The sequence below is a fragment of the Mirounga angustirostris genome, unplaced genomic scaffold (assembly GCF_029215605.1).
Source record: "Mirounga angustirostris isolate CCGP_5_RB_7025 unplaced genomic scaffold, mMirAng1.0.hap1 SCAF_7, whole genome shotgun sequence".
NCBI lineage: Eukaryota > Metazoa > Chordata > Mammalia > Carnivora > Phocidae > Mirounga > Mirounga angustirostris.
Genome location: NW_026991715.1, coordinates 55081457 through 55107925, shown reverse-complemented (window position 1 = coordinate 55107925; position 26469 = coordinate 55081457). Strand labels below are relative to the sequence as shown.

General features: G+C 36.8%; 1 protein-coding gene across 2 annotated transcripts in view; it reads right to left on the bottom strand.

Moving 5' to 3' along the window:
• TNPO1 (transportin 1) overlaps window positions 1-26469 on the bottom strand; it is a 97176-nt gene that overhangs the window by 37720 nt on the left and 32987 nt on the right. The window contains exons 1-7 of one of the 2 annotated variants that reach the window (XM_045896315.3): window positions 16836-17196; window positions 16589-16702; window positions 13618-13693; window positions 9856-10005; window positions 6488-6594; window positions 4656-4789; window positions 316-397 (exon numbers count right to left, since the gene is read on the bottom strand). In XM_045896315.3, coding sequence (XP_045752271.1) covers window positions 316-397; window positions 4656-4789; window positions 6488-6594; window positions 9856-10005; window positions 13618-13693; window positions 16589-16693 — 654 coding nt within the window. In that variant the 5' untranslated portion in view covers window positions 16694-16702; window positions 16836-17196. Of the gene's footprint in view, window positions 1-315; window positions 398-4655; window positions 4790-6487; window positions 6595-9855; window positions 10006-13617; window positions 13694-16588; window positions 16703-16835; window positions 17197-26469 lie in introns of those variants that run through there. The other variant, XM_045896309.3, reaches the window with a different exon arrangement.

Sequence of the window (26469 nt, the reverse complement as noted above, 5' to 3'; positions counted from 1 at the left end):
AGTTTAAGATTATTCAGACTCAATGTTTTATGTTTCAACTTCTGCAAATGAACTGGGAGACTCAATTTACATTTGGAATTTGAATAGTATATTCAAATAAAAAATTTCTAGTTAAGATATTAAACATCCACAAACCATAATTGATGTTTGTACCATAAGTAAAAAAATCAGTTTAATAGAGGAAAAATGCTTTTATTTTCAGTTAACAAAAATGACCAAGTCTACACTGTATCCAATTTTAATACTACGAGAAATAATTTAACATTTTCTAACTTTCCCAAAAGCGAAAGGGGGAGGGGGAGAGACAAATCTTACCTCAATAAAAGAATCAATGTGCAACATCAGAGCTTGAGTCCTACTGATGATAAACTGATTGACACATGCAACAGCATGAGACCTAGAAACAAAATTTAAAATTTAACACATACTCACTACAGCTTTTTTCTATTTACAGAAGATTGACAAGAACTTAACTATTCCTCCATAAAATAATCATGGTGTATGTATAACCATAAATGTATGTGTTTATACATACATATACATGTATATACACATACACACCCTGAAAAGCATGAGTTAAATTTCTTTGTATATTTAACACAGAATATGAGTGATATTAAGCAAAAAACACAGGTTCCAGAGCATTAAGTTAGTACTTCTCTTCAAGTGTAAAGTGTTGGAAAGGACATGTGCACATTTTTAATAGTGTATACCTCTGAAGAGTGGGAAGGTGGATAGAGGCATAATGGAAATTTATTTTGCATACCTACAGATTTTAAAATAATGGCTATTTATTCCTTTTAAAACTAAAAATGAGGAAAGTCTATAGTCTTTGTGTTCAGACATAGCCAATTCAATTCCACAGCAATTCCTAATGGCACTACCTTTAAAGCCAATCACTTCTTCCCTAGTCCAAACCATAATTTCCTATCAGGATTACTCCAACAGGCTCGAACTGGTTTCCTGACCTCTACTATACCAAACCCCACTACAACCTTTTAGACACAGATGAGTAACATCACATTACACCCTTTTATAGATTGCTCCAAAAACACACAATCTACTTTTCCTACAAAAGATCAAGTGGTAAATATTATAAGACCTCTGTGGCAGCTTCATTCCCCATCCCCCAAACACAACCTTTTAAAGTATAAAATCATTCTTAGCTCACATTATGGGCTCAATTTGGCCCCATGGGTCACAGTTTGCTGACTACCGGCCTAGACATTCCACTATAGTGTGGTTACTCCTACTTTCCTAACTTCATTTCTTACTGCGCTACAAAGGTTTCTTCTTTTGTCACTGTAAAAGGCTTGTCCCTAACTCCAGGACCTTTATACTTTCTGTTCCCTGTCTTCTATGTCCTTCTCCCTGACCTTTCAAAGATTTGCTACTTTACTTTGTTCAGGGTCTCTGCACAAATGTTACCTTTACAGAAAACCTTCTATATACGATACCTGTGAATCACTGTCTAACCCCTTATTCTCATTATTTTTCCACAGTATTCATCATGAAATTATTTCATTTTCCTGTTTCCCTTTTCTGATAACCCAAGAGAAAAAGACAAAAGAAAAAGGTACTACAAACAGCCAATAAACCTATGACAAGATGTTCAACATGACTAATGACAGGTAAACCATCAAATTCTTAATGAAACATAATTTTTTATCTATTTAACTGGCAAAAATTAAAATACATGACAACACTAAACGCTGTGTACCCAGAGAATCTTATGCTTTGTTAATAGAGTATAAATTGATGCAACTACCCTGGAAAACTTTGGTGGTCTTCCCTTGTTATTTACCTCATGTCCCAGAAATTCCTCCCCAAAGATTTTACATCTTTCTAGAGAAACTCTTGCAAATAAACAAACAGAGACAAGCAAATAAATGTCTTCAGCTGCACTACCCACAACAGCAAATACCTGGAAGCCACCCCAAAAGCTGGCCGGGGGTGGGGGGGGTGGGGAGGAACATGAATAAACTGTGTAATCAGATGCCAAGTAGTATACAACAGCCAAAACAAATGAGCTATAATGACAAAATATGGATGAATCTTAGCAACATAATATTAAATTTTAAAAGCTGCCAAAGATTAAATTCATGAAATACTTTTTATAAAGTTAAAAGCAAAGACATACACACACAGACATGCATTTTACATATATATGCAATACATTTATTTTTTAGGGACGCTTGGATTGCTCAGTCGGTTAAGCATCTGCCTTCGCCTCAGGTCATGGATCCCAGGGTCCTGGGGTCAAGTCCTGCATCGGGATCCTTGCTCAGTGGGGAGCTTGCTTCTCCCTCTGCCTGCCGCTCCCCCTGCTTGTGCTCTCTTTCTCTCTCTAACAAATAAATAAAATCTTTAAAAAAAACTATTTAACAATGCAAGAAAAGGAAAAGTTGGGATTAAATGTGGGTTGTTGTCATCAAGACCTTAGCTTTTCTTTTAGGTGGTAGATTTGAGTGATTATTAAAAATAATAAGTAACTAAAGACAAAATGGGGGGCGCCTGGGTGGCTCAGATGGTTAAGTGTCTGTCTTCGGCTCAGGTCATGATCTCAGGGTCCTGGGATCGAGCCCCGCATTGGGCTCCGTGTTTGGCAGGGAGCCTGCTTCTCCCTCTCCCTCTCCTGTTCCCCCTGCTTGTGCTCTCTCGCTCTGTCAAATAAATAAATAAAATCTTAAAAAATAAATAAATAAAAACAAAATGGAAGTGGGCCACGATGAAAACGCCATGAGCTAAAAATCATAACCCAACTTTGTGTACCTCTGGTATGATTTAAAAAATAAAATGGCTCTAATTTTTCAATTGCTTAGTCATGTGATGGATAAAACTACATTCCTTTGCCTCATTCTATATTCTCAAAGTTCAATAGTTATTGAGATGGAAAAACATTTTTAAGAGTACAGAAGAAATATCAGTTAAGCTGTATAAATAAGATATTAAATAAAAATGTAGAATAAAAATCCTATAAAGACGGAGTTTAGTGTACTGCTAAAATATACAGCAGATACATTTATCCAAATATACATTAAAATGGAGAAAAATGTTTAATGGTATGTAGAACAGATTCTCAAACGGGTAATAATGAACATTCATTGAATGGAAACATTTCTGTATTACTGAACTCTACCTAGTTAAGTTTAAACAAATGACCAGCTACAAAAATGTATTAAAATTACAAAAAACTTTTATGTCTAGCAATGGACATAACTGCCAGGAATATGTTTTTTGGATTTTTCTGTTTTTCTTTTACTTGCTAAGAATTGGTCACAAAAAAGTGAGTTTCTGAGAAATAACAGGCAAATTACCACAATTTCTTTCATCACCTTAGTTCAAAGATTAAAAGACAACTTCCTAGGGAACATGAACTCTATCTAGTTAACTATTTAGGGATGAGTAGCATTTTATTTTGAAAATGTTACTACTTATTTGCATGACACTACCATAAATGAGCATCTATTAAGTTTCCTCTCTGAGAACAACGCTGCATTAAGTACCACTTAAGATGAGAAGTAACTAAAATTAAATCGAGATAAAAGAAAAAGAACTAAATACCGAATTTAAGCAAGAAAAAGATGCCTGATTACCCTCTGGTCACACTGTTTAAACCATAATCCTCTGAATACAGCTTGGAATCTTGGAGTAAGCTCTGAAGGACATCTAAACTAACAGTTATAGCATATGCATTAAAGTCCATGCTGTTGGATGGATATCCTTAAATAACCACATCTAGGATCCTGCATAACTTCTACTTTAAATAGTAATATGGTTTTTGATCATTCTACATAAAAACACGAAGCACTGACAACTGGAAACAAAAAAATCAAAGCAACTAACAATCAGAACAGCAATGACTTTTCCACAGTAACAATAAACAAAAGACAAGTTGGATTAAAACATGTAATTGGAAAAGAGGGGGGAAAAAGTACAGCAGTTTGGGGGAACTTCTGGTGTAGTTACAGACAGGAATCTTACACTTAAATAGTGTGAAAGCATCATGATAATTATAGCTTGATAGGACAACAGATGATAAATTAGTCAAAGGTTAATTTAATATTTAAATATAATATTTCAACAACTATATGCTAGGCACTGTTCAAGAAACTAAGGATATACAGAAAAACAAAGCAGGCCAAGGTTAACTTCTGGCCAAGCAGACCTACTGATTTCAAAGCGTACTCATAAATCCTTCCACCTTCATGCTCAAAACGTTTTTAATTAGATGCAAAACTCTTAATCTAAAATTACTAAATAATCCAGATGTCATACTGGAGGAATTTTTACCACACAGCTGCAAATGAAGGTACATGTAACTTGGCAAGATCCATAAATTAAAACAAAAACAACCCCAAAACACAATGAATTTCAGCCTTACACAAAGAACCTTAAAAGCATGCCTGTTAATCACTACAAATATAATTAGCTATATAGAAGGTAAAGAACTATCCTGTTCAATTACAATTTCATCAGAAAAAGTTAACAGTTCATGGGTTTTGCTATTAAAAGGAGTACATTTCAACTACTGAAGTTCACCTTTGTAGAACATCAGTATCTTTTGCCAGTCACAAAAATATTAGGTAATGCAAAATATGAGAGTGGTCAGGCTTAGAGTTTATGAATTAATTTAATACTGGCTACACAGATACCTTATTTTTGGACTACTGTGCTTGAAGAACTGTAGAAATTTGGGGATCATGATGTTGAGAGGACGATCTAACACATCACTATCTAAAATCTCAGCAGAATCTTCACAGATCTTCTGAAGGGCGCCAAATGCTCCCTGTGAAAGACATTTATATTATTAGAATTAATTAAAAATGAAGCCATTTTAAAAGCAAATTGAGGAATATTGACTAACTTGTATGCATTAATGTTCTCAGCCCACATAAAATACTGCCTCGTAAAATCCACAAATTTAGTCATCAATTCTAAGACAGAAATCACCATGCCACTAAGTTACCTAAAATCTCAGTCCAAATATAATGGTACGTTTTTATCTTAGCATTTAATAACTTAAAATTAGAGGATATTCTGGTTGGCAGAGACTGCAATAAAAAAGCTAACTTCTAAATATTCTTGTTAATTTTAAGTCAGAAAGAAGTCTTAACATCATTTAAAAATTATGTATATGTAAACCATTCACTGGATAATGACGAAGTCAGTTAAAAGGGCAGAAAATTCAAATTAGCAACTATTTCCCTATAACCATTTTTACACCAAAGGGGCCAACCTAGAGCTCCTATACACAATAACCTGCTAATCACCTCAAACTCTAATTTACTGCTTATAATTCCATCAGCAGCAGAAACCTGGTGCTTATTTCCATGGTACACTTAACTGAAGAATACTTTCTCTTTAAAATGTGACTTACATAGAAGCTCCATAATTTCATGATTATTGCAGTTTTAATTTTTTTATTCTTGGTAAGTGCTTGTTTTAAAATTCTGATCTCCTTTCGTATTATTACCACTATACCAAAGCACAATTTAAATTTAATCAATTCTTACTCAATGGTTGAGTACTAGTATTATTTTAGTTTTTCTGGAATCTTAATGTATTTCTTTTCTTTCTTTTTTTTTTAAAAGATTTTAGTTATTTATTTGACAGAGAGAGACACAGCGAGAGCAGGAACACAAGCAGGGGGAGTGGGAGAGGGAGAAGCAGGCTTCCTGCTGAGCAGGGAGCCCGATGTGGGACTCGATCCCAGGAGCCTGGAATCATGACCTGAGCCGAAGGCAGATGCTTAACAACTGAGCCACCCAGGTGCCCCTCTTAATGTATTTCTAAGATGTTATTGGAAAATGTATATATGAGAAAGAAAGATTTTTTTCTAGGGAGGGAGAAGCGTAACTTTAAAGACCCCTTTGCTCACTCCCTCTCTCCAGTCCTGCCTTTCCCTCTTTCAGATCTGGTAACAAACTGCCTTTTTTGTTAGGTTATTCCTTTAAAGAGGCAAAATACCTAAAATGGTTTCCATTCAAAACAGATTTCTACACAAACTAGAGGCCCGGTAATGAAAGAGATATTTACAAGTACTGATAAATAGTGAGAAATCCATAGACTCCCTTTCCCACATGGAAAGGTTGCTACTGATCAGTGGCAAACAGGAGATAATTACTACATGATTAAAGCTAGATTACATACACTTCAGCCATGTCACAAAATAAGAGGCACAGAAACAATTTAGAGAAGGCAAAAAAGTGCTCATGGTTGGTAAATTTAAGCCTATCTTCCAAAAATACCACATTATGGATTAACTGATTATACTTCCTTGTAGTAATTATAGTAAAGAGGATTTATAACAACAGTCCTTATAGAAACTGTAAGATAAATGGTCACTAATGTAAAGTAAGAGGGTAACTTGAAGATTTCAAGTTTTTGAAGTTGTAAGTTTCAGAAGTTATTTTTTCCAAAAGTTACAAATACACAACATGACAAGAAAAATAGAGAAGAAAATGTAAAAAGCAAATTTCTTTACCTCACAAGTGTTGTAATCTTCAGAATCCAATAGGCTACAGAGTTTCGGTAGGAGGTCAGGCCAGTTCTGCAATTCTCCTTTGGAGGCTATGGTTGTAATCAAAATACCTTAAAAGAAAACACATATATTTAGGCAATCTGACTGCATTATGTTAGATACTGCCATGTGAATGCACGCATGCACACACATTCATTTAAATGACCCACATCAGTCCAGGACCTCCAAACCACATAAACAGTAACATTCACCAAGGACCCCCTTTTCACCACATCTGTAGAAAAACCATAGCATAAATTGGAGGTTTCTAATCTTGTTTTCCAACACTTTACCCTCTTTTGTACTTTTAACAATTATTTGTACAAAAAGTCTATACAACTTGCGCTTTTCCAATAACAAGAACAGTTCCACTCATTAAAATTATAGTTGACCCTTGAACAAAGTGGGGGGATTAGAGTGCTGGCCCCCCTCAGTCGAAAATCGACACGTAACTGCTTACTCCTCAAAACTTAATAGCCTATTGCTAACTGGAAGCCTCAATGATACCATAGTTGATTAACAAATTTTGTGTATGACATTATTTTATATGGTTTTTACAATAAAGCTAGAAAAAAAAGGTTATTAAAATCATAATGCAAATACATTTATTGTACCTACTGAAAAATCAATTCCACATATAAGCAGACCCACGCAGTTCAAATCTGTATTGTTCAAGGGTTAAACGTGTTCCTCCTTTACAGAAATTGTACACAAAAGAGTAGAAAGACAATATACCAAAACATGAGCAGTGCTTATCACTGGGTGATGAGTATGAGTCTGTTAGTTTTCCACAAAAATACATAAAGCGAAAATCAGCTCTCTGATCTAAGCTAAGATGGATCACAGCCATGGACCAAGGTAGGGAAAATGAAAGTAGATGAGCCATCAATGGATAATAATCCATGTGTGCAACAATCCATCTGGTGTGGAAAGACCCACACACTCCTCCACCAGTTCTCACCACTACAGGATCAAGGATGAATCACTGGCAAGGTGATCTTGGATTCTGGAGGTTGAGGGTCACATGCTCACTGATCACGTCACTGACTGGATTGTTTCAACGTGTTGTGTAGCTTAGTTGTGATAGCAAATGAAATTTGCAAATATACAAATACATAACGAAAGTTTTGTGTTAATGTTTCCCTCTGCCTTAGCAAATTTAATATGAATAATATTCTTCGTTTGATTATAGACCTTTTAGTACCATAATTAAGATTTGTATAAACTCTGACAGTGGGCAAATTACATGTACTCTAAACTTCAAAATACTAATTTGTAAAAGTGGGAAAAAAAAAGTGTTCTCTTGTTATTATGAGAATTCAGTGAGATATGCAAACAAAATCCCTGCCTGGCATACAATAAATAATCAATGATTATTACTAAACAACAAATTCTACTTGTTTGGGTGTATAAATTGTCTTTACGGTTTGAGAAGGTTGCTCCCAGTGGCAAAAAGAGCTAAAAAACGTAAAGTTGTTGGCCAATATGCACTCTGCACTAAAAACAAAACAAAACAAAACCTAATTTATATGGTAAGAGTCAATGGACTGATAGCATTTTTAAGATATAACCCTTAAAACAGTCTTCTAGTAAGATCAAAAAGCATCAAGGCTGCTCCTTCTTGCCAATTATTCTTTCATAAAGTTAAAATTTGTAAGAATTGAGGGTGAAAGAAAGCTCTGGATCTGCCTAAAGAAAACTAAGCATGTCTTAAAACAAGCAGTAACAAAAATTAAATGCCAAGCTACAACTTGGCACTAACAGACGGCTGACATTCATTACTTCTGCTAGAAGAGCATTAGAGAATGTTGATCGACCAACAAATTCAAATTTAACTGGCCCGTATAATTTCATCCACTCCCCCAAAAATCTATTTCCCATATTATATAAACACACATAAAGGGTAGTCACTAAAATAATAAAATTATAAACCAACCACACATTTTTTTTTTTTAAGATTTTATTCATTTATTTGACAGAGAGAAACAGCGAGAGAGGGAACACAAGCAGGGGGAGCAGGAGAGGGAGAAGCAGGCTTCCCGTGGAGCAGGGAGCCGGATACGGGGCTCGATCCCAGGACCCTGTGATCATGAGCTGAGCTGAAGGCAGATGCTTAACGACTGAGCCACCCAGGCGCCCCCTAACCATACACTCTTTAACAAGAGAAACAATTTTACATTTGCCTAATGGATTACCACATAGTCAACGAAATGTGGTCTTTTCAAATAAACTTCCTTGGCAAGATTCCTAATATGTATTGTTAAGATTAAAAATATTTGAGAAGTCTGGCATACACTCACCATTCTTTTTTACCAGTGTCAAGCGAGTTGGTAGAACATTAGGAAGGTATATGAGGGTCCATCAGAACAAACCAGGAATTCCCTTTTCTCAAATCACAAATGCCCTCCATCCCATTTAAAATCAGTGTTAATAATGGCAGTATTCAAGACATGTGTATTTTGAGAGATGTCAGAGAGCCTTTGCTTTTTAAGTAAAAGATGAACTGGGTACTTTTCAAACCCACCATGAGACAAAAAATACAAAAGTAAAGAACTTTCAATGAAAATGATTTAATCATTATGAAGGTTCTTAACTGACTTCCATTCAACCAACCTGCCAGATTAACAGAAGCTTTCCAGGTCCTTGTAAAATTTAGCTGCTTAAAGCCCATGGCATACTGAATGCTGCCCGTTAGTAGGCCACTCTTGAGTCCTCCTATTTCTGCTTCCATGAATGCTATTACCAAAAGTCGGTTGTGTTTACTCCCAAACCTATTTATACCAGCTATTATAATTAAACATTTTAATTCAATATTACATAAACTGATAGTTCTTTTACTCAAGCTGGACACTCTGGAAAGACTCAAAAATTGCTGTAATTAGATACAGACAAGGCAAATATTAAAAACAAGGGTAGACCTAGTAAATAGTAAAACCTAAGGTCTTATTCTTTAGTTGTTTTACGAAGTTTTCTTTCCATGTAAAGAAAGTGAAACTGGAAATTATATCCCATGTATTACATAAGGAAGTCAGATAATAACAAACTCAAATAAAAGGTATTAGTCCTAAATTAATATCATTTGTTAATGTCCCACTTCAATGAACTTTGATTAAGCAACTACCAGTTGCTCTGGTCTCACTACTTGAAGAATTTTACTGTAATAATGAACATTATTTCCAAAACATTTGAAAAGTGGCAATGAAAAAGTCCCCTCCCCCCTCACAATTCAACATGAAACGGATGACAAAAATTCCTATGAGAACAGTCTATCATGTCAAAAAAAAACCCAGTTACAAACCGGATAAGCAAACTACCGTAACAATATAACTTACCTACAGTGGCTCTAATCAAAGGAGAGGAGTCACCAATATTGTTTAAACATTCACTCTTAATAAAGTCTGTCACACCATTTGGGAAGTTCTGAAAATGTGCTTTCACGTTATTCTTCAAAATGAGACCACTCAATGATCTTGTGGGTTCATCTGTAATAAAACAGTATTATTGACTTTTAAAGTAGTTTTCATTTCAAAATATATAAAAGCAGTAACTTTTAAAATACTTATAGTCAAAAATTGATTGCAACATTCCAGTAATTTTGCTATAACCAGGGGGAAAAAAAGTATCATAAATGATTATCGAAAGATTAGCTCCATGATTTGTAGTTCAGAGTTTCTCAACCTTGGCATTATTGACATTTTGGGCCAGATAATTTTTTGTTGGGTGTTGTCCTGTGCATCCTATGATGTTTAATAGTATCATTGGCCATAGATGCCAGTATCACCCTTCCCAAACTGTGACAACAAAAATGCTTCCAGATAACGTCTGGATTGTTGGAGGGGTGGGAGGGGTGGGGTAAACTGCACCTGGTTGAGAACCACTGACTTAGTTTAAGAGTTAATTTAGTTTCTATATGGCCACTGTACTCAAGCTTTATTGGAACCTGATATAACATCAAATTACAGATCTGAAAATATTAGTGACTAAAAATATCCTATTAAAAAATTAAGGGGACAAAGAATATATGGGATCACCTTCACATACAAATAACTGACGTTCATTTTTATCATCTTTTTCACTTGACTCTGAGCTAAAAAAAAAAAAAAAAAAGGGTAAAACAGTTTTAAAATTTCCGTAAGTTAAAAATAGAATTTACATGAAAAAGTTTAGTCCCTAGATGGGTGTTAACAATTTTTTTTTTTTTTTTTTAAGATTTTATTTGTTTATTTGAGAGAGAATGAGAGACAGAGAGCACGGGAGGGAGGAGGGTCAGAGGGAGAAGCAGACCCCCCGCCGAGCAGGGAGCCCGATGCAGGACTCGATCCCGGGACTCCAGGATCATGACCTGAGCTGAACGCAGTCGCTCAACCAACTGAGCCACCCAGGCGCCCGGTGTTAACAAATTTTTTAAAGAAATTTAATACTAGTAGAATGGAACTGATGCTTTACCAATTGACATCACCACCAGTATTAGCAATAGTTAATATCTTCTCAGTGCTTATTAGGTACTAAACACTGCTAAGTGCATTCCAAACAGTGTGCTTTTAATCCTCACAACCTCACGAGACAGGAGTTATTATCCCCACTGCACAAATGAAGAAACTGAGGGCTGTGCCAAAGTCACACAAGGCTATTAAGTGGGGAAGCCAAAATATGAACCTCAGGAGTCTGGCTCAAGCCTAGACTTTGATGCACGCTCCAGTATCACCCTCCTCACAAGAATGGAAGACATGAAGAGCTGGTGTGGTGAGCAGAATATGCTATTACAGCACTACTGTTCCACAAACGCTATTGAAGAACAGAATACTCCGAGCCTGTTCTAGGTTGCAGTTTGCTCCCACAGTCTGACTGGCACGGGGATATTCTAGGGTGACACATACTGAGGGGCGAAAGGAGAGCAAAGTTTCTTTGCACGTAAACCCCATTCAGGCCATCGGAGCAATATACTCTAAAACCTTTTAGGTCACCGTTTAAAAACTTCTTTCTGGATTCAACTACAACCCATTCCAATGAATAAATTAAAATGAAACAAAAACAGTTCTAAATTCTCTTGCAAGTTTAGAACTGCCATAAAATGAATGAATATCCAGATACTTAACTTCTTCAAGCAATTATCCTTTGTCTAAGTTAGCCCTTAATAATTCAGTCATATAATTTTATCTTAAATGGCATGTATTTGTTTGTAAGAAAGTCACTACCGTTTTTACAATAAATGCTATAAGATAAAGAGTCTTAGTAAGTCAAAATACAAAGCAGAAATGGTTTAAAATTAAAAAGTATTTTATATTAAAATATTTACTTTAGTTAAGGTAAAACATATTCTGTCCTAAATCCAAAAAGCCACCAATCAACCATTTACTTTTTAAAAAAAAGTTAAGGCTTTACTCTATTGGACCTCAATTTGCTGTTTGATGAGCTTATCTCTGAGGTCTCTTCCAGATCTAAAATTTTACTCCATGTAAAAATTCCGTGTAAACAAATTCACAAGAGGATGGTGAACAGATTACTAAATAAGCATTTTGTGTGTGCTCTCTCTGAAATGTTAAAAAAAAAAAAAAGATGTCATTTACATTCTTCACTAATATGATGACCCCAATGCCAATTTTCTTTTACATAGAAAACTAGACGTTGTAAACTTGTGTCCCAAGTAAGACACAAGAAGAAATATTAACTGTTACACAAATGTTAAGCTCTTACTATGTCCTTTGAGAAATGGTGACTAATGAATTGGAGGTAGTTACACCCAACCTCTCTTGCTGTTTGAATTCTATGTGTGCTTTTAAAAATACCTCTTATTCAAAAAAATAAAAATAAAATAAAAATACTTCTTATTCTTACATCCCCAAAAAGCTTCAAGAAAGTATAATATCCTAACAATCTTTAATATTCGGAATTTAGGATGTGCACACTGACCTGACAGAGTAGATGGCTTGGTGAAAATAAAGTTTAAAATTTTCAAGTAAAACAATGAGTTTAGAAAAATTCATTTACTATATACTAAGGTTCTTTAAAAAACAACACTGATTTGATTACAAATTAGTATGTGGGAAAAATAAAATTTCTATATTAAGAAAGAAAGTATCAAGTATATTTAAGAAACTAAGAATATTAATTGCTGAATTTAAATGTATGCTGAAGGAATTTCTAGTTTCTTAAAACCTAGATTTAGAAAGTTTTAAAGTTTCCACTACATCCCTCAATCACAAATTAAAATCCCTAAAATTAACTAGAATATTTGAAATTAAAAACAAATCACTGTGCTGTATAAATTATCAAAATCTTAACATACAAGATTAAAGAGGGGTGCCTGGGTGGCTCACTCAGTTGAGTGGCCGACACTTGATTTCAGCTCAGGTCATGATCTCAAGGTCCTGGAATCAAGCCCTGGGTGGTCAGCTAGAAGTAGGTCTGAGGATTCTCCCTCCCCCCTCTCCCGTTGCCCCTCCCCCCACTCGTGCACGTGGCTCTCTCTAAAATAAACGCATAAATCTTAAAAAAAAAAAAAAAATCAGTGATAAATCTTAAAAAAAAAAGATTAGTGAGATTTTACTACACCTTAAGGCCATTAACCCCCTAGAATCTTGAGGATGAACCCTTACAGATAGTCTGGTAGTCTAACACAGGCATTATATAGCTGAAAAAAGCAAGACAGGTGAATCAGTGTCAGTGTCTGAGACTTGCTTTCCAACTCCAAGTGCCCTTGTTTTTTTTTTTCTTTTTAACTAATTGCTCTATGGCTTCTGAAACACTAATCACTGAACAGGGTATGATATTTTCATTTAGAGGCCAGTTACTCAATAGTATTTTAGTGCCTATTGTGTGTCTGACAATGTTTCAGGGAATCTTCAATACTCAACTCTATGAAGAACACCTTTCACTACAATGTAAGTTCCAGGAGGGCAGAGATTCTTATTTTGTTTAGTTTTATTGCCCCTGGGCCTGGAAATTAAGTGGTGCTCAATAAATATTTGTGAAATGAATAAAGTCTACTGGGACTAGTGGTTACTACAAAATGCAAACCTTTGAAATGAGAGTAACTCTCATATTTTAATAGGTCTCGAAGACCTTTCCAAGTAGTTTTTACAAACCTTACTTACCTTCAGATTTTAATTTTGTAAGAACAAAAATCAGGTAGTTGTTAAAATCTGGATATTGATTGAGTTGTTCCAGTTTCTAGAACAAACAGTAGTTAAGGAAACTTCTTAATGTAATCTAAGGAAAAAATTAAGCGTTTAAAATCAAGAATCCCTTTCATGATATTTTTAATCTAGCATTTTTTTCTTAAGAAGAATAAGGTTATCTTATTAAAACCATCAACACACTATTCCAAGCACACACTAATGGTTATGTTAAATCTCTTAGGTGCTTTATGGTTGAAATATTAAACTTAATACTTTATATCAATTATATTCATTACAACATAAGCCAAGTTCCACCTTCAGAATGCTCAACATAGCAAAAAAACTTTCAAAACAGAATTTTTGATTTATTTGAACTTTAAAAACTTAATCAGAAGGGTATTTAGGTATAAAAATGACAAAAGTGAAAAGCATTCCAAAGAAATGAAAACAGGTCTTTAAAGATCATTTAGAAAAATTAACTTTATAAAAATGCCACTTATACACAAATCTATGTATCAAGTCTAATATTACATAAGGTCAGTATGCAATTACTGAATTGCAATAGTTCTACAATTGTCCACACCTCCCCAAGATCTAACATTTCTAATGACTTAAATTTGCAGGTATTTCATTCTGTTGGCTGTCAACAGTAACATAATGTTCTATTATATCTTTCTTCACGCCCTCTTAACATCTAATATTCTTTTTAATAACACTCCTAATTTTATTAGACAGAAATATTCAAATGTTTTTACTGGGATCTAAAATTTTTTTAATTTTTATTTTTTAAAGATTTTATTTATTTGAGAGAGAGAGAGAATGAGAGCACATGAGAGGGGTTATGGTCAGAGGGAGGAGCAGACTCCCTGCCGAACAGGGAGCCCGATGCGGGACTCGATCCAGGGACTCCAGGATCATGACCTGAGCCGAAGGCAGTTGCTTAACCAACTGAGCCACCCAGGTGCCCTAAAATTTTTTTTTAATTAAACCCATGGTACAAGCTCTAGGTACATTGTATTAGCTATTTATTTCATACTAGAATACCCTCAATAGTTAGTGGTCAGAACATTAAACTAACTAGCAAAAGGCATTCTCTAGAAAATTTCCCAAGTCTCCTTTCTTTGACCAAAAAAATCCAGTGGTTTCTTTCTTTAGTAAATAGCCAATATTAAGAAGCTGATGTGCTAATTTTGCATAAAAACTTCCTGGTAAGATTTACTTTCTTACAACTTGGGCCATCTACCCATATTACTAAACGGTCTTGTAAAAGGTGCTCAAGCCTATACAAAAACAACAATAAATGCTTCCTAAGGACACACAAAAGAACAAAGTCATCCATCATTAGGCACTTAAAAATATAAAGCAATGTGTGTTTTTATTCGTCTACTGAAATTTAATTTGTTCCTTGTGCAGAAGGCATACTATGCTCCAGGCACACAGAATAAACTGTAAAATTGATTGTCAACCCAAGCACAGTACTGGGCATATAAAAGGTATTTAATAAATACGTACCAAAACAGGAAATAATGATATATAGTGTTATAGAAGAAATTACAAGGTGGTTATGGGCTTGGCTAACTTAAGAAATAACTGTGTCATACAATTACCTGTAAATCATTAAATATCAACTTCTATCATTCCTACAGCCATGACAACACAAACTAAGACTGGGCTACAGCAAGGCTTCAGATACAAGGTCCAACACACCCCAAAGCTACCATTCTTACCTCCGTATTAGCAGCATTATACCCTCCGGTTTTAAATTAGTATATTAACTAAGAAGCTATGTATTTCCTCACCTAAAGTTTTAACTTACAGCAATGCAGTACTTCTTCGACTTCAAAACTTATCTACCAGAGTTTCTCACGGAATTGTATATAATTTCACCTTTACAGTGTATTATATTCAAGTAAGCCCAAACTACACTAAAGAGCTTACTTACCAAATTCTATAGTTTTGCTGTTCACTAACAATAAAAATCAAATTGTTTCTGCAAAAACAGCAGACTTTTAAGATTTTTTTTTTTTAAAGAATTCTTTAGCCTCAAAGGAACAGGCTAAATAAGCTAATGAAAAAGCTTATTTATGACTGGGTGACTCCATCTCCTTTATCATATCCAGTAAGAGCTCTTCCATTTGTCCACCGTTCAGGGCACCACAGCACACAAGGCAGAGATTTTGCTGCTGCTTTTAACCTTTTCGGTCTCTAAAACCGTAGCAATATGACCGCTACCCCAGCAAACTCGGTAAACACGGAGTAACTGAGCAGTCAGCCTTTGAGCCAAAAGGACTATTTCACTCGGAAGCCAGGAAGCTTGCAACAGGTGTGAGCAAGAGCAGCTCCGGGGTGAGACCTGAGAGCCCCCCACTTGCAGGTCTCCAGCACTTTTACGGCAGGGGCCTCGAAGAAACCCCAGGCCCAATGCGGCGGCAGTTTAAACCCCGCGCCAGCTCCACCCCGTTTCTGGCCGACGCTCGGCCGGCGAGCAGCGTCTCGCACACAGCGCCCTCCACCCGGACTCTCGCTCGGCCCGCCGCCCCCTCGGCGCGGGGCGCATTGTCTGGGGCCGGGGTCCGCGCCGCACCCGGGCCGCGCCCGCCCGCGCCGCTCTCCACCCCACCGGCAGGTCAGCAGTGGGCGGGCGGGGACGTGGCGGCCCGGCGGGAGCACATGTCGCGATCGCGGGCGGCGGCCGGGAGCCCCCGCCTCCCGCGGGCCGGAAGCCGGCGGAGGCGGCAGCACCCCGGACCGGGCTCGAGGGCCGCGTGCGCGAGGCGCCGGGCAGGAGCTGCGGCGGCGGGCGGGCCTCTCCCCGCGGGCTGGCGGAGGGCGGAGGGATCCGGGGAGCGGGAGGAGGGGGAGGGGCGGCAGGAGCCACCCGGCCGCCAGGAGCGGGCCCCGCGCAGGGCGAGCTGCGCGGGCGGCGGCAAGGCCTCGGAAAGGATACTTGTTGCACGGTTCTCTGGATGGTGGTGTCTGGGGACTGGGACTCCTTCAGCAGCTGCAGGATTTGCTGAAGCCCTTGCTCGTCAGGTTTCCACTCATACTCCATCTTGGTTTGCTGCAAATAAAGCCAGACACAGGAAGAGACGGAGCAAATGTTACTCCCCGTGCACAGGCCCGAGGGCTTCCCGCGCCGAGCAACCCCCCTTTCCCCGCCAGAACGACCCCTTTACTCCCCAGACGTCTCGGACCTGCTTGGGGTGCCCCGAAAGAAGTCTCGGACGGCGAAACCCGGGGGAACTGATCCTAGCAGCTCCGCCGCCAACGTCTGGTGCTGCTGCTGCCGCCGCGGCCGCCGAGCGCAAGGAGCCGACCAGACTGAGTCACCGCGAATTTGCAATCTGGCCCCTAGATCCGCTCACGGGAGCCCCCTGGGTCCTAGTGCCACGCAGTTTTCTCCAACCCAACCCAACTGGAGTTCTGTCCAGATTATTACTGATTTAAGGACTCATCAGAAGTCGAGTTCTTATCGAAACCCCTGCGAAACACCTGAAGAGATCTGATTTTGGGTATTAGTCATTTTAAGTTAACATAGTGAATAATGAAGAATGACTGGAATAGGGAAAAAAGCCTGATAATGCCTGACAACTCAACAATACTTAGAAAAAATTAAAAAGTTTACATTTCAATTTGATATACATAGCACTAATATTTGGTCTAAAATATTAAATTTGTATTGTAATCACAACCCACACCTCGATAAACAATGTTGCATTTACATATGCAGAACGTGATTGAAAAAACTGCATTCTTTTATGAACTTAAACTTCTGAACTCAAGTGAAATAAATTCCATCTGAAATAACCACTTTTCACAATTAAGGACTTTGGGGTGAAGGAAAAACAAGAAAAATAATGTAATTTTATAAGTGGATCGTGTTTAATTCCATTAAAGTGTTCTCACATACATTTTCTCGTTTCATTCTCAAGCCAACCTAGGGAGGTATTATTAGCTCCCAAGTGCCAACTATGGCTCAAAAAGATCTGAGCAAATTACCACGGTTAATTAGCAAAGACTGGGCGGAGAATAGGTTTCTTAAGCTACTAAGAGTTGCATCTGCTACAATCAGTTGAAACTATTTTATCAATGACACAGTTCCATTAAAACTAATGCTTAAACAAAAACAAAACTTAAGAATTGTAAAAACCAAACAGTATGATGAAAGAATATTTCATATGGCTTTATTACTACATGAGAGTTTGACAGATGAAATTAGTCCCTTCCTAGTAGGAGTCTCTTCCTAGTAGGAGTCCCTTCCTAGCAGGGGTTAAAATTACCTGACCTTAGGGCATGTCTCTAGTTAGCATTGTTTTTCTTTCTTTCCTTTTTTTATCTTTCAAACCTTTCCTCTCTCCTTCACCCTTATTTTCTGGTTAGTATCTTTTAATGCGGCTTTGCTCACCACCTCCTACAGACTTCTAAACTACCCAAAGTGAAAACCCAAAAACAAAAACAATAATCATCTAGACATGGTATCTGTTAGTATTGTAGTGTTTTTATTCCAGTCCTCACTGTGTGCTTATATGTACATTATATTTTATAAGGGAATTGTCCTGTTTTTTGCCCACCTTCATATATCATTAAGTATTTACTGAAAGTATTTTTTAAAAACATGATCATATTCCCTTGTATTGCTAACATAATTTTAATACACTTTGACATATACACAACCTATACAAATCAAAGGCATACAACTAAATGGATTATTACAAACTGAAGATGCCTGTGTAACCAATGCCCATATCAAAATACAGATCATTACCAGTGCCAAGGTTTCCACTGTACTCATTTCTCTGTCATCCAAAGTAATCCCTATTATTAATTTCTATCGTTATAGATCTTCTCCTCCTTTCCTCTTCTTCTTACTTCAGAAATTTGTTAAAAATTACAAAAATTATAACAAATCAAACAACATGGTTGTACACATAAAGTTAATTCAATCCTACCTCCAAGCTTATGTTCATGACCGAATCCGTTATAAGTTTGGTATGAATCCTGCTACACCTTTCTCTTTCTCAAACATACATATAGTTCTGGTTTTGTTCTGTTTTAGGATCATACTACAAATTATTAATGCTACAACTTTTAAACACATAATATACCATCATTCCCGGCCAAAGTATAGATTTAACTCATTTTTAATAGCTGCATATGGGTCTTTAGAATGGATAGAATAATAATTAACAATAACATATAATAATAACATATAACAATAACAAAAATAACATAATTTGTTCAACCACTTCTTGACTGGCTTCCAGGATGCCTCTACTTTTTTTTCTTTTTTAACCACAATAAACAACACACACAAAAAATAATCTTGTATTAATGTCTCTACACAGTCGTGGCAACCCAGTGGGATTATTAGACCAAAAGTACGTGCACTTAAAAATTTCTAACAGTTATTACATTACTTTCTAAAAACAGTTATGCAGTTCACACTCACCAACAATATGAATGTTTCCCATATCTTCACCAGCACATTCTTTTAATTTTTGTGAATCTAATGGGTGAAAACTTAATTGCTCCTGATACTGGGGTAGGGGGGGCAGGGAGAGGTTAAGAGGAGGGAACCTAAAAATCTGAACTTTAGTTATGAGTTGGAGCTGCAACCATGCACATCACACCAGTGGAGGTGACATTTGGATAGCCTACTTAACTCCTTAGCTGCCCTTTTGAATAAAGTGCAGTTGGGGCCAATAGCAGCCAGTCCAAAAGACATCTTTATCACATTCATTCCGAGGATGAGTGCCCCATAATATCATTATCATGCTTCTGTCTTTATCCCTGCACCCAAGTAGAATTCTTTTTTTCAAAGAGTTTAGTATTAAGAACATTTAATTTGATCAGCCTATGACGGTGGGATAGGTAGAATGAAGATTAGAACTCAAGTTATTGGGGACAAAAGATTCTCAAAAATATTTGGAAACTACTTGATAAGAGATCTCAGGTCATTTTGAACTTCTATACCACATTTTTCTTATTGTGGTAAAGTGTACATAAAATAAAATTTAGCATTTTAACCATTTTAAGTGTACAGTTTAATGGCATCAAGTACATTCTCATTGTTGTGCAATCACAACCCTATCTCCAGAACTTACCACATTTTCATAGCCATTAAAATTAGGAATAATCTTCTGCTAGGGTAGCCAGAGGGATCACAAATCTAGATAACATATGAAGTACTTCAAGCTAACCAAGGACACCAGAATTCTGAGGCAGAACTCATTATTTAAATAGTAAACTACATCCATAATAAATAGAATATCAAGATTGACACTGGGTGTTCTTAAAGTAATCCTTTATACTATTCTTTATTCATGTTGAAGACTAAGATCTAGATGTTTCAAAAAAGGGAAGTAGTACTTCAAATTTTTCTCTTCTAGAGTATGCAAATCATGCTGACTGGGCCATGGCATTCCATGGTGAACACCCTTCCCACCAACCAAAGACTCTTTTTTTTTTTTTTTTAAAGATTTTATTTATTTATTTGAGAGAGAGAATGAGAGAGAATGAGAGAGAGCATGAGAGGGGAGAGGGTCAGAGGGAGAAGAAGACTCCCCACTGAGCGGGGAGCCCGATTGTGGGACTCGATCCCAGGACTCCAGGATCATGACCTGAGCCGAAGGCAGTCGCTTAACCAACTGAGCCACCCAGGCGCCCCCAAAGACTCATTAGGCAAGACAGTTACTTGAACTAGCTAGATAGAAGATGACACCAGAATAGAAAGGAGTCTGCTAAGTTACTGTAAGATACCATTTGGGGCCTTCAGCAAATGAAAGACTCCCAAACTGTTAAGAACTTAGAAGTACATAACAATTTTGAACTTGCCAGAGTTGAAAATCATGTGAGGTAAAGACACTGGTTGAAAAAAGTAAAAATAAATCTAGTTTCTTCCCTGCTGGAGGGGCTGTAAAATATAGTTTAAAAAGCAGATGGGAGGTCTGGACTCAACCAACCTAAGTTTAAATCCTAGTTTTTCCACTTAGTAGCTGTGAAAACCTGGGCAAGTTAATTAATCTCACTGAACTTCAGTTTCTCAACTATAAAATGAGACTATATCAACTCTATAGTAGGATTATACGTACCTGCCTGGCATATGGTATGATCTGAAATATAGTTGTTGTTGTTTTTTTTTTAAAGACTTTATTTGAGAGAGAGAGAGAAAGAGAAAGAGACAGAATGTTCAGGGGGAAGAGCAGAGGGAGAAGGAGAAGCGGGCTTCCCGCTCATCAGGGAGCCCAAAATCATGACCTGAGCCAAAGGCAGATTGCTTAACTGACTGAGCCACCCAGGTGCCCCTGAAATATAGTAGTTTTACTTGTCACATCATTGGTTTTCTACTGCCTGCAAGATAAAAATCTAACTTCTTTTTCATGGAAGAGGCCATTCATGATCTGGTTCATCACCTCTAGGAACAGCTTTCTCTCTGATGACTTAACCTCAAACTTTATGCTCCACCAATACCACCTGAGCCTCTTATACCTCTGAGCCTCTGAATAGGATTCCCTGACTGCAATGTTCTCTTTACATTTGACAGTTTGGCAAACTCCTTTGCACTCTTCAGAGCTATGCTCATCTATCCAATTTCTAAATATTTATTGAGAGTCTTCCTTGGCACTATGATTGATACCGGATACTATTTTTCTTCCATGATATTATTCCAGGACTTCCCCATAAGACTTACATGTTTTTTTCATTACAGATCTAAAGTTTATAGCTATTGCCATTTAGGAAACTATCATATTATATTATAATTATTTCCAGTTCTGTCTTAGCAATAGATCATGTATTCCTTGAGAAGAGGGACAGCATCTTTTTGTCCTCTTTGCCTAGCAGAGTCTGATTCAATAAATATTTGTTGAATAAATACTATTGCTGTTGCAATTAATTCAACTGAATATTAAGCTGAGCAACTACCATGTGCTCAATGAGCAACAAAGATTCAAAGGTAAGTAAAATATTGTTCTTGCCCTCATTAAGCTCTGATTTAATGAGAGAGACAGATGTGGGGCCTATGAATGAAGAATATGAATAAGGTGCAACAGGGACAGAGAGGAACACAAATATATTCTGCCAGGAAAGAGAAACACGCTTTACCCCCCCACCTTTGGTTCAGAGCTTTTTTTTCCTTCTAATTTCAATTACATTCAAAAAAATATTTACTGAGTCAGATGTTTCCACCTCTATGGTGAATTACAAGAATGTGATAACTGTTGCTATCATTGACATAATTTCCCAAAATGGTGAACAACTCCAAAGAACACAAGGCATACTCTTCCTTCAGTAGTACAGTAGTTTTATTCCCGGAAAACTCAACATTTAATAAAAATCCTGCAAAAAATTCCATGTGTATATGTAAAATCATGTTATTAGGCTTTAGGCTGACATTTTTTCACCTATGTGACCATCTAAGTGGGAGAGTCAAAAGTCATTCAGGGCTTAAGATAATTCTTAATGGTAAACATCTAGAATCCCTCAGCCCCACTGACTAAATACCAATAGCACTTCACCAATTCTAGGACCCCCACCCTCACCCCAGACAGCAGCACTATTGTAGGGGAACGACTATGGTAGAACAAGTAAAAGGGCTGGGGGGACATTAAGCTTACCCCTTTAGGAGGTCAGGAAAGAGCCTCCCTGAAGAAGTGACTTTTTACTTGAGAATCGAACAGGAATTACCAAAAAAAGAAAAAATGAGAGGAAGGCAAGGGCTAGGAGGCCCTCACAGCCATGTTAAGAGTTGGAATGCATCCTAAGACTAATAGAAAGCTTGTGAGAAGGGTTATAAACTAATAGAAGACATGATCAAATACAAATATAGAAAACAATTACTCTTCCTAGGAAGTAGAAATGAGAAAGGAGAGGTTAACTTTCTGCTGTTCAGTATTACGTTAACTTTCACAATAAGCAGAATATTTTCCTAACAAAAAATCATTCCTATATAAAACCCATCAGACTGCAATGTGGGAAATCAGTGGAGGGGTAGGGGCCACGGAAGACCTTACTGTCCAATCTGAATTTAAAATGGAGTTCTGGGAGCCTGGGTGGCTCAGTGGGTTAAGAAGCTGACTCTTGATTTAGGGTCATGATCTCAGGGTCATGAGATCGAGCCCCACGTTGGGCTCTGCACTAAGTGTGGAGCCTGCTTAAGATTCTCTCTCTCCCTCTGCCTTTTCCATTCCCCACTCGAGCTATCTCGCTCTCTACAGATAGATAGATAGATAAAATGGAGTTCCAATCTCAGAGTTGTGAGTTTGTGCCCCACGTTGGGTGCAGAGATTACTTAAGTAAATAAAAGAAAATAAGAGTTCCAGTTTGTTAGGGGAAAGGGTGTCATCCTTCACAGAGAGCCAAAATACTACCACAAAATCTGGTATTTACATGTTAAAGGGATAAACACATCTATTATTTTGTCAGTAGTATCAATAGCTTAAAAAAATACCAATAGCTTAAAAACATACCAATAGCTAATGTTTTTGAGAACCAGGCAGTGTCCTAAACACTTATATATGCTAATTTAGTCCTCAGAACTCTATGATGTATTAAAATTACCTATATTTTACAGATAAGTAAATTGAGGCACCAAGAAGTTAAATTACTTGCCCAAGGTTACTTACATAATAAACGAAGCCCTGATTCAAACCCAAATAATCTGGCTCCAGAGTCCCGTCTCTAAGCCTCTGATATACTGCCTTTCTAATAGAAACATCAATTTCTGTAAACTGGGAAACTAACCGTAAATAAAACCATTTGTATTCTAAAGGAATAACATATATTTGATACCTTTGTCATGAGGTAAAAGAGAAAAGTAAAAATCGTATTTCACTATTGTAAAATAAATAAATAAAAATAAATAAAGCAGTATGTATATTGGGAACATATAATATAAATGAGATATTTTGATAGTGCTGAGTTCACGAGTTCAAGATATTCTAAATCTAATCTTCACAACAACCCTTTGTTGTAACTAGGTGGTAAGTATTATCTTCATTTGACAAACAGATAAAACAAAATACAACTTAAGTCATTTGCTGAATGTGAATCAGATTTGTAGACTTCCAAAGTCAATGTCTCTTATACTGGCTTTTTACAAAAAGATGCTACGATGAACAAGGAAGAAAAAAAAATTAGAGATATCCAAAGGGCTAAGAAGAGACTCCTATTTTTTTTTAAAGATACTTAATAAAACTTTTATGAGAAATCAAATCAAAGTTCAGGTATGAAAGAAAAAAGGCAAAGTCTAAAGGTAGCAGATTATTAATAACTTAAAAAATGAGGTATTTTAATGTCAAAGAATCAAAATGTCAACAGGCTTGTTAAATTATAGCTATCAGTGAAACTACAAAGTCCTTTAAGAAATTCTACAAAGTAATCAGAGATCAAGGCTCAAGAACGAAAAGCAGAAAAAGCAAAACCCAACTGTGCAGCCCAAGCTATTTGAAAGGCGCTCAGATTAAAGGGAAGGGACCACAGCATATGGCTCCTCCAATGTTACAAGATGTGAGGCACATAATAGGTTTTAAATCATCCTGATTGATTGAATGATCTAGTTCACCACTTGGAAGAATTATGCTAAGAGGTTAAAATTATAATCCTCAGGCATTACAATTTATTGTCATCTAAAAGCAAAAAAGATTAACAACAAAAAAGAAAAGGGAAAACAGGTACTAAGGGAAATTTAAATAAATATATTCTTAGAGTGCCCTTTCAGGAAGACCTTTAAAGATGACTAGACATGTGACTCAAATACAAACATTAAAAAATTTAAAAAAGGAGTCTAGTATCAGAATGAACAGGTGATAAGAAGGAAAACCCAATTTCAAAACCCAATCCAATCTACAACCAGGTACTTCCCATATACTTCAACTCATTTAATATTCACAACAGCAGTATGAGGTAGATATTAACTCCATTTTATATTAACTGAGGTTGAGGGAGGTTAAGTACTTGCCTGGCCAGTGTCTGGCAGATTGGGCATTCAAAACCAAATCTGTGTAATTTCAAAGTCTCAACTGTGCCTAGTAGTAACAGCAACCCTGTTATCATTTACGGAGCACTTTTATGAGCCAGTTATTATAATAAGTGCTTTAAATGTAACATCTCATTGAATTCCATGAGTAGGGACTATTATCATTTCCATTTTACAGAAAAGGAACAGGCTTAAGTCAAGTTAAGTATATCCAAGGTCACAGAGGTCGTAATGAACAAAGGCAGGTCCTAAGCCCAGATGTACCTGACTCCAGAGCCTGTCCACTGAACCATGCTGTTGTATTATTCTCATTCTGCCACTTTCATGAACACGTAACTAACCATTAACAGAACTCTTGGGTAGACTTCTTGAGTAGACTTCTCTTTTCCATGCATAACCAAAAATTCAATAGCTCTATTGATTAGTGTCTACCTTCTTCAGTTCAGGTGTGGTAACTGCACCTTGCTTTTCAGAGTTTAAACTCCTCTTTCCGGAGTTTAAACTTTTCTTTTTCTTAAGGTTTATTAAGTTGTCTCTATACCCAATATGGGGCTTGAACTCATAATTGTGAGATCGGGTTACACACACTTCGAAATGAGCCAGTCAGGCGCTCCAGAGAGTTTAAACTATTCATTTTTATTTTTTAAATTTATGGACTAGTTTATTATAAAGGCACTATATCAGAATATCTTTAATACATACCTACTATCTTTACTTCACAGCCCAAGCACAAAAATTCACATTGGTTTAAAATCACATGTTAGCGAAATGTGTTCATTACACACAGAGGTTTTCTTAAATTTTATGTCTATATAGATCAGGAAACTATGGTTCTCCATACAAAGTCATCTCTTTACATCAAATCTGAGTTAACTATCTGGTTGAAAATAGTTGGCAATTAATTGGAATAGTAAGATAATGCAAAATATGCCTGTGGGGGGTTGTTTATTAATATTGACCTTAAAGAACTATACAGTTAATTTGCATATTTTGGTCGGATGTCTTTGTGAAGCTTTTTTAATCTTTCAAAATGGTAAATTATTTATTTTTATTATTAGTTTCAGAGATGGAGGTCAGTGATTCATCAGTCTTATATAATACCTGGTATTCATTACATCACATGCCCTCCTTAATGTCCATCACCCAGTTACCGCATCCCCTCATCCCCCTTCCCTCCAGCAACCTTCAGTTTGTTTCCTATGATTAAGAGTCTCTTATGATTTGTCTCCCTCGCCGATTTCATCTTGTTTTATTTTTTCCTTTCTTCCCCTATGATCCTGTTTTGTTTCTTAAATTCCACATATGAATGAGTTCATATAATTGTCTTTCTCTGATTAACTTATTTTGCTTAGTATAATACCCTCTAGTTCTGTCCATGTTGTTGCAAGTGGCAAGATTTCTTTTTTTGATGGCTGAGTAGTATTCCATTGTGTGTGTGTGTGTGTGTGTGTGTATACATATATCTCATATCTTTTTTATCCATTCATCTGTTGATGGACATCTGGGCTCCTTCTGTAGTTTGGCTACTGTGAACATTGCTGCTATAAACATTGGGGTGTAGGCACCCCTTCAGATCACTACATTTGTATCTTTGGGGTAAATACCCAGTAGTCCAATTGCAGGGTCGTAGGGTAGCTCTATTTTCAACCTTTTGAGGAACCTCCATACGGTTTTCCAGAGTGGCTGTACCAGCTTGCATTCCTACCAACAGTGTAAGAGGGTTCTCCTTTCTCTGCACCCTCGCCAACATCTGTTCTTTCCTAACTTGTTAATTTTAGTCATTCTGACTGGTGTGAGGTGGTATCTCAGTGCGGTTTTGATTTTATTTCCCTGATGCTGAGTGATGTTGAGCA